The sequence below is a fragment of the Carettochelys insculpta genome, chromosome 3 (genome assembly GCF_033958435.1).
Source record: "Carettochelys insculpta isolate YL-2023 chromosome 3, ASM3395843v1, whole genome shotgun sequence".
NCBI lineage: Eukaryota > Metazoa > Chordata > Testudines > Carettochelyidae > Carettochelys > Carettochelys insculpta.
The window spans coordinates 69,189,092-69,201,807 of NC_134139.1; the positions used below are offsets into that span (position 1 = coordinate 69,189,092).

The window sequence follows — 12,716 nt, forward strand, 5'->3', positions numbered from 1 at the left end:
AAGAGATCCTGGCTTTCTGAGATCACTTCACTTCCCTCCTTGAGCTCATCTTCTGAGTTTTGCTGCTCATCCTAGGGAGAGACCAGCAGAAAGCAGCCACCAACTTTCACAAGATACCTGCTCTGGGTGATTTGGTAAAATCCTGTCAAATGCCTCAAAAATTGGACAGATTACATCCCCTGCTGGACTTTTTTCCTGTTGCCTTTCATTGTAATGTGGGTGCCCCTGGGCTGTTGGCTTTTTGCCTAGCTCTGTTCAGAATCCTAGTCATGGTCTCTCATGGCTATCTGTCTACCAATATCCATGGAAAAGTCTTTATTCCAGTGGGCAAGACTGTCCTGCATTGATGATTCTCCAGAGAAGGTGTTGAAATCTCAGTGTGCCACTGAGCGGTTCTCAGCGCATTTTGTAGGGAGTCTGAAGCACCTTTGCAGATATTTTGGATAACTGGAATCCAAAAGCAAATGGCGAAAATCTGTCTGAAAGTCAGTTCATAAATTGGGGAGGGAACATATGGTCACTTTGACCCCAGAACAGGGGAGGTCACACAGATAAATAGGTCAATAATGTTGACCCACAAAGCAGTATGGGTGTGGGGGTAGCACTTGAAGGACTCCCAAAGTAATTTGCAGCAGCATTGTGTGCATACAAACAATAGTGGGGACAAGGGGTGGGCAAACATTTTGGCTGGAGGGCCACATCTGATTGAGGAAATTGTATGGCAGGCTGAGGTGGCAGATGGGGTTCTATAAAGGATATTACCAGTGTAAGGGAAGCAGGGTCTCACAGGCTGTGATGCACTGGAGTTGGGGACCCCCTACAGGGGTGGTGCCAGCAATGTGAAGAGGTCTTGCTAGCAGTGACTACAAGGCCAAGCATTGCCATGGGAGAAGGCATGTAAAGTCACACCTTTGCAGTGCAACTTTGCATGTCAGAAGATGTTGGACTTGTGAGTTTGGAGCTGGGAAGCACCTTCTGGGTGGAGCAGGACAAGCCCCCGACCCATCTCCCCATCAGATAGCCCAATAGAGAAGTCTCCTAAGCCAGTTTTTGCACCCCAGGTCTGGATTTACTACTGTCACAGGAGAGTTACTTCACTTTGAATCAGGACTTCAGAGTTTGCTATCAACATGGAGTCAGTGCACAGCAATGAATTGTATCGTTTACATGCAAGTGTTTTCAAGCAGGATTAATTCAATTTAGTTCACTTTAAGCTCCCCATGCAGACAAGCCCATACTGAAGCACATAGGTCCCTTTGATGATGCAGTGAAAACACCCACATATGGTGATGGTATGTGATTTGGAAAGACTCATTCAACTTTGAAGGGTGTTAGATAATATTGTAAGTGAGCGTTGCAGTTAGTGGCCTGGCATACTGATAAGGGATAGAAAGGGATATTTTGGTACACAAGTGAAGGGAATAATGATGGCACATTTTATGAACTGACTACAAAGTTGCTGCTGTGTGAAACTATGACCATATGTAGAGTGTCAATTAAACATTTTTTATTATATAATTTCTTATTTACATGTTGCCAAAGAGCTTAGGTCATTATGACTTAAACCCTTGTACTCTGAGTGGAGGATAGGTCACCTACAAGTCTCCCTACTTCACTTTGTCTCAAGACAAAACTTCTAGCTGACTCCTGGAGTACCTCAGTTGTTGTCCTTCAGTCTCAGGATGTCCTCTCCACTTTGTCCAAAGTCTTCCTCTTTTGCATTTCCCTTGTGTGTTCCGTGTGAGAGCTTGACAGACTATGCTGGATGATGGTTTTCTGAGGCTGTGGCTACACATGTCCCCCTCCTTTTGGAGGGAGCACCTATCCCCTCCTGACCTGACTGACGGGACCCTATACGGGCCACCCCAACCCCTGAGGAGCTCTTCAACTCTACTGGAAACCCACTGATCACTATACTTACCTATACACTTCTAGCTTCCATCCTGCACACACAACCAGATCCATTGTTTACAGTCAAGCCCTTAGGTACAATTGCATTTGCTCTGATCCTACTGACAGAGACCAAAAACTACAAGATCTTTACCAAATATTCATAAACCTGAATTACCTACCAGGAGAAATAAAAAATCAAATTGACAGGGCCAGACGAATACCCAGAAACCAGCTACTCCAAGATAGGCCCAAAAAAGCCAAGAACAGAACACCACTGGTCATTAGCTATAGCCCCCAACTCAAACCACTGCAATGCATTATTAAAGACCTACAACCTATCCTTAATCAGGATGCCTCACTCCAGAAGGCCCTAGGTAACAGGCCTGTTCTCTCCTACAGACAACCTCCCAACCTTAGGAGGATTCTCACCTACAACACAGTCTATACCACAGGAACACCAGTCCTGGAACTTTTCCTTGCAACAGAGCCCGTTGTTATCTTTGTCCACATATCTGTTCTGGAGATACCATCACAGGACCTAACCAGGTTATTCACAGAATCATGGGCACATTCTCATGTTCCTCAACTAACATCATATATGTGCCAACAATGCCCACATGCTTTGTATATTGGACAGATTTCAAACTCTCTTAGACAAAGATTAATGGGCATAAAACAGACATAAAAACACTCCTGATCCACCAACTGGTGAGTCACCACTTTAATGGAGTGGGCTGTTCTGTTAATGACTTGAAAGTTTGCATCTTACTGAAGAGTAATTTTCACAACCCTTTGGAAAGAGAGGCTGCTGAACTCTCTTTTACATTCAAATTTGACACATTAACATGTGGTTTGAACTGGCATGGGAATTTTTTAGGTCATTATATGGGGTCTTTTGCATACTTGGCTTAATCTAATTGTTTCCTCATCCCACCGCCTCCCTCTGCTCTCTGATTTGCTCACCTTGATAATATTTTTCTGATTTATCAACCTTGATTACTATATTTGGTTCTCTGTACCTTAAATATTGAGTCTGTTCTAGTATGGCTATGATCTGAAGAAGTGGGTCTGTCCCATGAAAGCTCATCACCTAATAAATTATTTTGTTAGTCTTTAAAGTGCTACTGGACTGCTTTTTCGTTAAGATAGACATGGCAGCACAGGCTTCACTATGGGCTAGCACCCCAGCAGTGTGCTCTGGTTTCTAGCCCCTTCTGAGGCCTGTGCTATATTATCTGCATTGCTTTTTTTACCCATGTACTTCTGCAAGTAAAGATGTGACTGTAATGCAGGCATATCTTCAGCATATACGAGGTTTGTTTCCTGTCTTTCCATTTTACAGAACCTAAGGGGAGCTACAAAAGGTTTTCATAGAAAATTGATCACTGCCACAGAACATCATGCTCATTTTGTTGTTCTACAAAGTGGTAGTTCTACTGCTGATAGATGGAAAGGAATAGAACTTCTGCCTCCCATTTCCTAGCCAGAGAAATCATTACAATGGGAGCAAGCCTGGCAAACTGAAGTGGCCACTTAGGACATAATTATGTTCTTGCCGTTAATGGGAAGAGGGCAAAGAATGGAATAGTGAAGAGAGTATTGGTAACGAAGAGCTTGAATACCAAGAAAAAGGAAAATTGTAACCATATACCTGAGACACAATTGAGAAGCAGTCATGAGAAGCTGGTTAAGTCACACAGCCCTGTTGTACAGTATAGCATGTTGTTAGTCCATTGCAAAGAAGATTCTAGAGATTAACAAGAAAGTAGTACTGGCAACAGGAAAATGGGATTAGAAAATAATTATGTATAGCTCATATTATTTCAGATTGTAAAAAATAATATTGAGATAGAGGGCAGGAGAAATCCTCAACATACAGGCAAAGAGATACAGAGGTGTCTTAAGGCAGAGGTGGCTAACCCGCAGCTCCTGAGCGACATGCAGCTCTTCGAGCCGTTAAATGCGGCTCCTCCTCAGAGCCACATGCCAGGAGTGCTGTCTGCCGCTCTGTGCATGTGCCCCACCGCTTGGTGGGAGGAGCTCAGAACAGTGGCAGTGGGAGCAGCAGCCCTCTGGCAACGGCGGTGGTGGCAGTGGCTCCGGGGCAGTGGCAGCAGTGGTAGTAGCTCTGGTGAGTTGCTGGCATTGAGTTAGAGGGGGAGGACTGGGTGGTGCCTGGCTCTGGGGGAGGTGTGGGGGATTAGGTCATAGTGGGGAGCTGGGGGTGCCTGGCTCTGAGGGAACTGGAGGGCATTGAAATATATTATCTATCTATTGATTGACTGATCAATTGTAGGGCTGTCAATTAATGCACATTAATGCCTGCAATTACTGCATGGCAGAATTAACACATTAAAAAACTGAGTGCATTAATCACAGGCTTTAACTTTAATTGACAGCCCTAATGGAGATCAGGGCTAGAGCCACCTCCACACCCAGGGCTGGAGCTGGTAGCCCAGCTCCCTGACTGGGGGTGGTGCTGGCTCCCTGGCCAGGACTGGAGCTGGCATCTTGTCTGGGGTTGGTGGTAGCTTACTGGCCAGGGCTTGGCCCCACCTCCGAGGGCCCAGAGTGGCCAGGAACTGGCCATGGGTAAGGGAACTGCTAGGACTGGAGGTTGGGGGACCAAGGCTGGGGACCTCCCTGAGACTTCCCTGGGATGCTGGTCATTGGCAGCTCCACAGCTGTGAGATCCCCATTTGGGAACAGCCCTGTGGCCATGGGTTCCTCAGATGGGCCAGTCCCATGGCTGGGAGTTAGCTTGGACATGGAAGTCTGATGACAGCAGCCCCACAGCTGTAGGGACCATGGCTGAGGCCCAGTGAACCCTGGCTGCCCTGTGATTAGTCACATAACTACTAGCTATCAATTTTAATCATGTGATTAATCATGATTAATTTTTAATCACTTGGCAGCCCTAATATATAGAGAGATAAAAATAAATATACAATATGTGGCTCTTTGCACTCTATTCTTGTGGCTCCTTGCTCTCTATCTATGGCTCTTTGTCCCTAACTTGTTGGTCACTGCAGTATTAGGGTATAGTAGTTATGCCAAAGATTATTTGACTAGACTATGTGGAGGCAATTTGGAATAATTTCTTTCTTCATACTGAGACCAAGTTGTTGTTTGTTTGACCACAAACTGAAGAGATATAGTACGGTCTACATTCTACGTGTTACCTTTGTATGTGTTCACAGAAATATAAAATGTTCCACTACTTTCTGAAGTAAGTTAAAAGCTGGATGAGTCTTGTTTGGTTTATGCAATTTACTTAAATAATGTTTATATATTGAAGACAACAAATAACTTATTTTTGGATCATAGCATGCAGAGGCAGACGCTCCCCTCTGTCTTATTTTTCAAGAATAAGGACAGAGGAAATGTACATTTTTATTCATCAGGTTTCTTCTTGTAGTCATTTATCAGGGTGTCAGGTTTGTTTTTCCTCTCAGCCACCACAGAAAGGGAATGAAGACCTGATCCATCCAATATATTCCTTTCCCACTGTAAAATTAGCCAAATACATCCATTTCCCCAAGACTCACCTGATGTTTGTGGGAGCAAGGAGAAGCAAGAGCAGGCTCTGTTCTTGTAGGCAGTAGGCCCCATTGTTAAAAGTTTCTGTAAAGCCACTTCTCTCCTCAGCATTAACTTGAACAGTTTGCTTTGTGGTTTTAGAGGGGGATGTAATACTTTAGGGCTTGATCCTGCACCTTGATTTCAGTGGCAAATTCCCTTTGGCTTCAGGGGTGCAAGATCAGATTCATTGGAAAGACTATGTAAACAGGTCAATCCCTGTTAAAACTTCCTTGCTCCCAGGGACACTGCAGACGGACTTCCCTGATGTTAGTGGGAAAAGTGAAGCATGCGACGGAGTTGGCACTCTCCCTACTCCCCCCCACCACCACGATACCCTATCCTCTAAGTTATGATACCCTGTTCTTGTCAGAAGACAGCAAGTAGCTTTTAAGTATTAATCTGGAATAAACAGAACTTGTTTTCCAACCCATAACTAGGTATAAGAATGGCATCTGTCTTTATTTTTGGAATTGTTTAAATGGGTGTGGAATGCAGATACTGGGAGGTCAACAGTATCTCTGACCCACAGGAGTGAAAATATTTCTTGTGCCACTATAAAATAAAAGAGTGGAAAGAAACTCTGTATACTGAACAATGTGACTACAGAAGGGACATGATACACATAATTATAGAACAATTTATGTCAACATATTAAATATTAAAGAAGTGTAATCTAACTCAAACCAGTAAATAGCCAGGAGAGTTAATGTTGGTTAAATTCAGGGGCTAGTGTGGTGCAAATGCTAGTCAATTAAGAAAGAGATGTTTACTGCACAATAGTATTTATGTTTACTGTAGTATTTTTTCATCTTCTTTAACTGAAAATAGGAAAGGATAACAATATTTCTCTTTATATAACTCACTTCATGCATAGATCTCAACGTACTTTTCAGGGGAAAAGAAAGTCTCCTCCTTTCAGATGGAGAATCTAAGGCATTAAGAGGTGAAGTGACTTTTAGTCAAAGACACAAACCATGTCAATGGCAGAATCAGACACAGAATTCAGTTTTTCTGCCTCCAACTATGGTGTTATATTCACCCAACACCACAGTAAATTTAACTACTGATAGTAACTGAACGCCAGTTTTTCATCACACCTGCCACATATGAAATATGAACATCAGATCCTTTCTGCCATAGCAAATTAACTCACTTTCCTTTCATAAGATTTCTGCCCTTTCAGCTTTCCCAGTACCTAGAAAACCAAAACTGCTCCTGGCGGCGAACAGTGATGCTAGCTCCACAGCCTGCGTTCATGCCACCCTGCAGAGAATGAACACTATTATTGTAAACAAACAAACAAGCAAGCAAACAAATCCCCGCAAGAGGAGCAGATCTAAAGCAACACCAAAAAAACAAACAAAAAAATGTTCAGCCTTTATAAATAATCTCAGAGTGGAGGGAATTTCTATAACAAGTGAATATCATTCATTAGAGGTTTCTTCACCTGGGCATTATATTTTATATGTTGCAAAGTTCAGAAAACAATAAAATCGAACTTTTGCATGTGGTTGTATTTTTATCTGAATCAAGAGTTTGTATTGACCATGCACCTTATATATTAGCCTTTAACATAGCATGGCTGGTAATGTTCTGTACTGTTTTTGTCTGGTGTTTATTTCTCTATAGATGCACGATATACTTGTAAAAATGTATTTTTTGTACATTCTGTATATTGTAAGACCCACGTGCCAGCCAAATACCCTGTTAATGGCATGAACTTTCATTTCACAGATGAAAGAACTTGGTATCGTCGTGTACAACTGCAGCTGCCTTGTCCTAGATTTACAAAGGATATTTGCCTTGTATAGCTCATTAAAATTCAAGAATAAAGTGCCTCCAAGTTGGTCTAAGAGATTGTACGGAGTGTATGATACTCAAAATAAACTGAACCTACAGCTGAATGAGACAAAAGCGGAGGTCTTTGTGTCGGTGAGTTCTTAAGAGAATATATATTTGCCTGTTTAAGGGGACGGGAAATACTATTCAACACCTGAGTTTTACTGGGACCCAGAAATGTGTCTTCAGTTGAACCTTCTGTAATAACATAATCATTACTGCATAACTCACTAGAAACACTGGGTTAGTCTGATGTTCAGTACAATTAAGGTAAAATGTCACATCCCTTTACAAATGCTCACACAAAGGCAGAACATGTTTGCAGTGGCTTGCTAGGGAGAGAGTCATTGTTACATGTGCTCCAGCATTTTTGTGTTCTCAATATTTTCTGTGTATATACTTTCCACTTTTAGGTTTTTAACACCCTCAAAGCCTTTCTGTTCAAGGAAGCACTTAGGTTCTTGACAAATTATGGAACTTAAGCACATGCTCAAGTGCTTGTCTGAAATGTGGCTGAATTGAATACATGCACCAGTACTTTTCATTTAACGAGAGAAGCTGTTGTAGTTGAAAGTCATGGTAGTAGCTGAAACTCAGCTACAGAAAAAGTTATGAGCGGTGGAAGACAGAAGTGTGAGGGAATTCTATGGCTGCTGACAGACTGGACTACCTTCTCATGGCGGGGGGTAAGCGGGAATAACCATTTCAATGAGTGTACTGTTTGTGGGAAAATCTGTAACCAAATGTAGATAAATTCAGTTTTATGTCCACTTTTCCCATGACACTGCTGGAAAGAACAGTAAATTCACTCTGATTTTAATGACTTTTCAACTATAAGCACTCTTATGAATATAAAGATTTGAATAGTAATTTTTATATTACTCTTTACTTGCACTGTAATTTGCAATATTCTTTTCTTATAGTAATGGAACAACATGAAAGCCTTCGTGTGGCTAACTTATTACCTACAAATTTTAGTTCATCAGATAAGTTAGCTGACTTGATTAATTGTGTATCTACTATGTTAATTTTTGCTAGTTTAAATCCTGTTATAGTTTTACTAAAATTAGAGCTCAGTGTCTGTTTTTTTTAAACAATGTGACTTCTGGTTAATTAATGATCACAATCATCCTATTAACATGGCACTTCCCCATCAGCCCCTTGAAAGTACTCAGAGTGCTATATAAAACTAGACCATGATCAATTAGATTATTAGATCATATAGATCATTTAGACATTTCCAACGTTAAAGCAATTAAAACTTGTGGAGAATGTCCAGTCTCAGTGGCAGGGAGGGGGATAACAGATGGTAAAAAGGTCCTGCATACTGAAAGCTTTTTTAATGGGAAGAAATGCACTGGGATGGAAGAAGATATTGTGCTCTTAGACTCTCCACAGCAAATGGTTGAATCTCTGGAAGATAAGTGGTGTGTGAGCACATCTACCTACTGAGAAGATGCTCAAGGAATATCTCAAACACAGTCAGGGCCTGCTCCATGAAAAACTTTAATAAAAAGGCTACCACCAATTTAGTAAGGCTGAAATTTTACAAGCAGAGCACAGAGAGTCTGATTTCAGTTGTTCAAACCCGTTTTCAAATCTGCTACCCCATTCTGAACAAGCAGTGAGTCCCGATGAAATCCTTTCTCGGAAGAGAATACAGTAATGAGCCTCTAGTCACAAAGAATGTGTTGCTATTACGAGGTTGTCATAGGGCAAATAATGACACGAGCTGGGCAATTGGCATGTGAATGGAAAGATTGCTTTCACACCACATTTACCATGGTCATGAGTGGAAATGACACCAACCATCTCTAAACAAGTCCTTTCAGTAAACACATGCATGAAAGAAGAGTACACCCTCATACTGCAGCCCTTAACCCACGCTGGGCTTCCCTTGTCCTAAGGGTGAATCAGATCTGTAGACCTGTAGGCCCTACAAGGGGAACGATATATCACCTGGTAACTGTCTTCAGTTTTGCTGTGCCCTCTGCGAGAGTCTTCATATACACAGAAGAACATGGGAGATAGGGTAGACACACGCTGGATATTGCACTTCAGTTTCCTCAGTAAGGCCTCCTAGTTGATGTTGATTGGCTCTTACCATCTAGTTGTGACTTGAACTATGGAAGTGTGTTGAATAGTAACAGAGAGGAAGCTGTGCTAGTCTATACACTATCAAAACAAAAAAGCAGTCCAGTAGCACTTTAAAGACTAACAAAATAATTTAGTAGGTGATGAGCTTTCGTGGGACAGACCCACTTCTTCAGACCATAGCCACACCAGAACAGACTCAATATTTAAGGCACAGAGAACCGAAAATAGTAATCAAGGTTGACAAATCAGAGAAATATTATCAAGGTGAGCAAATCAGAGAGTAGAGAGGCAGAAGTGGGGTGGAGTCGAGAATTAGGTAAAGCAAAGTATGTAAAAGAGCCCCTACAATGAGCTAGGAAATTGCTATCCCAGTTCAAACCACATGTTAATGTGTCAAATTTGAATATAAAAGAGAGTTCAGCAGCCTCTCTCTCCAAACTGCTGTGAAAATTCCTCTTCAGTAAAACACAGGCTTTCAGGTCATTAACAGAATGGCCCACTCCATTAAAGTGCTGGCTGACAGGTTTGTGAATCGGGAGTGTTTTTATGTCTGTTTTATGCCCATTAATTCTTTGTCTAAGAGAGTTTGAAGTCTGTCCAATATACAAAGCATGTAGGCATTGTTGGCACATGATGGCATATATGATGTTAGCTGAGGAACATGAGAATGTGGCCGTGATTCTGTGACTAACCTGGTTAGGTCCAGTGATGGTATCTCCAGAATAGATATGTGGACAAAGTTGGCAATGGGCCTTGTTGGAAGGAAAAGTTCCAAGATTGGTGTTCCTGTGGTATAGACTGTGCTTGTTGGTGAGAATCCTCATAAAGTTGGGAGGTTGTCTGTAGGAGAGAACAGGCCTGTCACCTAGGGCCTTCTGGAGTGTGGCATCCTGATTAAGGATCGGTTGTAAGTCTTTAACAATGCGTTGCAGTGGTTTGAGGTTGTAGGTTTGAGTTGGGAGTTGTAGGTAATGACCAGTGGTGTTCTGTTCTTGGCTTTTTGGGACCTGTTTTGGAGTAGCTGGTCTCTGGGTATTCATCTGGCCCTGTTGATTTGTTTTTTTATGATGAATGCCCAGAGACCAGCTGCTCCAAGATAGGCCCAAAAAAACCAATAACAGAACACCACTGGTCATTACCTACAGCCTCCAACTCAAACCTACAGCTCTTTTATATGCTTTGCTTTACCTAATTCTTGACTCCCCACCACCACCCCTCTGCTCTTTGATTTGCTCGCCTTGATAATATTTCTCTGATTTTCAACCTTGATTACTATTTTCGGTTCTCTGTGCCTTAAATATTGAGTCTGTTCTGGTATGGCTATGATCTGAAGAAGTGAGTCTGTCCCACGAAAGCTCAACACCTAATGAATTATTTTGTTAGTCTTTAAAGTGTTACTGGACTGCTTTTTTGTTATGGAAGTGTGGTTCTACACCCACCTCATCTTCCTTTGCTTTAGTTTCTCCTGATAAATCTTTTTTCCTAGTATTTGTCTTTTTTATTTTTCATATATCAGAGATGCTCAAGGAAGTGGGAATGAGAAGGAAAGAAAGATGCCATTTCCTAAACCAACTTCTTCCCTTTTTTGAAAGCAGGATTTTCAATATATCCTTTCGCACACTGGACAACATTTTGGTGTCTACCAAAAGAACTGCAAAATAATTCCATAGCCAACTTACAGTGCACAGAAAAATTACTTTACTTTACACACTGGAATATGGTCGAGGCAGCAGTTTTCCAAACCTTAAAAAAATGCCCTGGGATCACTAATGATCACAATTGGTCAGAACTTTGTCTTTCCGCTAATCTTAATTTTCAGAGGGTGCCCTCTTGTGACACTTCAAAGACCAACAAATGTTTTTGGGCATAGGCTGTCATTGACTGGAAGCCATTTCACTAGATGCATTTGAGAAGGTGGGTTCCAGCCCACAATGGCTTATGCCCAAATAAATTCGTTAGTCTTTAAAATGCCACAACACTCCTCATTGTTCTTGTTAACAATGTTATTATGAACAATTGCATTTCATATCCTTGCACAGGCATGAATGTTAGTGCTAGCTTCACAATTTCTTTTCTGCAACACATGCGAATGATGGGAACATAGGAAATTCAGCAGGTCCCTCACCCTTCTCTACCACCTCCTTTGGAAAATAAACACGACAAGTCTATTAACTTGATTCTGCCAATATAACCTGTGCTCCAAATGCCTTTGGATCAACAATAGTAATCAAACTGACTCCAAGAGAGACTGCAGCAGCTCTTGATTCTGGATTTTTTTTCTGCATTTTACCTTGTACCAGTGAGCATTTCTAGAGAGGAAATAGTCTGTTATCTTTGAAGTAAATGCAATAGCCTGAGAAAACAGATTCAGATAATAGAAAAAAGTCACCTCAGTTGTATCTTTTATTTTGTACCTTATTTCCTGATTCTTGTTTCCTGAATTCATTGCCTTAAAATACTCTTTCTTCTAGTCTCTCTTGCTGTGTAAGATCTCAACATCCAATAAAGAAATGATTCTCCATTCAGGACTCCTTGTGATACAGTTGCTTAGCAACACTACAGTCCTTCCTGAGTAGCTGAGACACACAAAAGAACATGAAGTTGCTTTTTTTGAGAATTCAGAACTCAGTCCTGGGAGAACATCACTACTCTGATCAGCCAATGAATTTAATTGCTCTATCATGTATTTTTTTATTATTAAAGTAACACTTGGGACCACCAATCAAGAATCAGGGCCCCACTGAACTAGTTACTGTACTGACAAACAAAGAAAGCCCCCTCTGTAGCAGAGACCCCGTAGTAGGTTAGATGTCAGGGTGCAACATGTGGACAAAGCAGACAAACAGAAGGGAAGAAGGTAGGAAGATGAGTTAACAACCAGAGATTTTCTTAGCAATGTGTTCCCTTGCAGAAGTTAGTGTAGGTAATAAACATTGTCAAAATATTTGTGAATGCTGTGCTCTGTAAGTGTTGTGTCCGGGATACACCTATTGCTATGTAAGGTAATCTTAATGTGATAGGTAAGCTGTGAATCTTTTAAAGTCCTGTGATGCATCATGTAACACCTTCCTTGCAAGTAGAGTTTATTTGATAATAGAGGCTATTTTCACAATTGACTCCTTGGAAAACGTTCCTATACATCTATAATTCTGTGTAATACTCAAATGGCAGTTAGGTACCTTTGTATCTTTGAAATCACATCTGCCTAATTTAACATATGTGTGCTTAATATTCTTCACCAAGTTCAGTACTTTTATTCTCAAATCTCACCTCATGTTGACAAAGAAGCCTCTCTCCTTTTATTG

General features: G+C 41.4%; 1 protein-coding gene across 2 annotated transcripts in view; it reads left to right on the forward strand.

The window, feature by feature from the left end:
* PLD5 (phospholipase D family member 5) overlaps nt 1-12,716 on the forward strand; it is a 331,439-nt gene that overhangs the window by 301,342 nt on the left and 17,381 nt on the right. For both annotated transcript variants that reach the window (XM_074988635.1, XM_074988633.1), the window contains one exon: nt 7,210-7,407. In XM_074988635.1, coding sequence (XP_074844736.1) covers nt 7,210-7,407 — 198 coding nt within the window. The remainder of the gene's footprint in view (nt 1-7,209; nt 7,408-12,716) is intronic.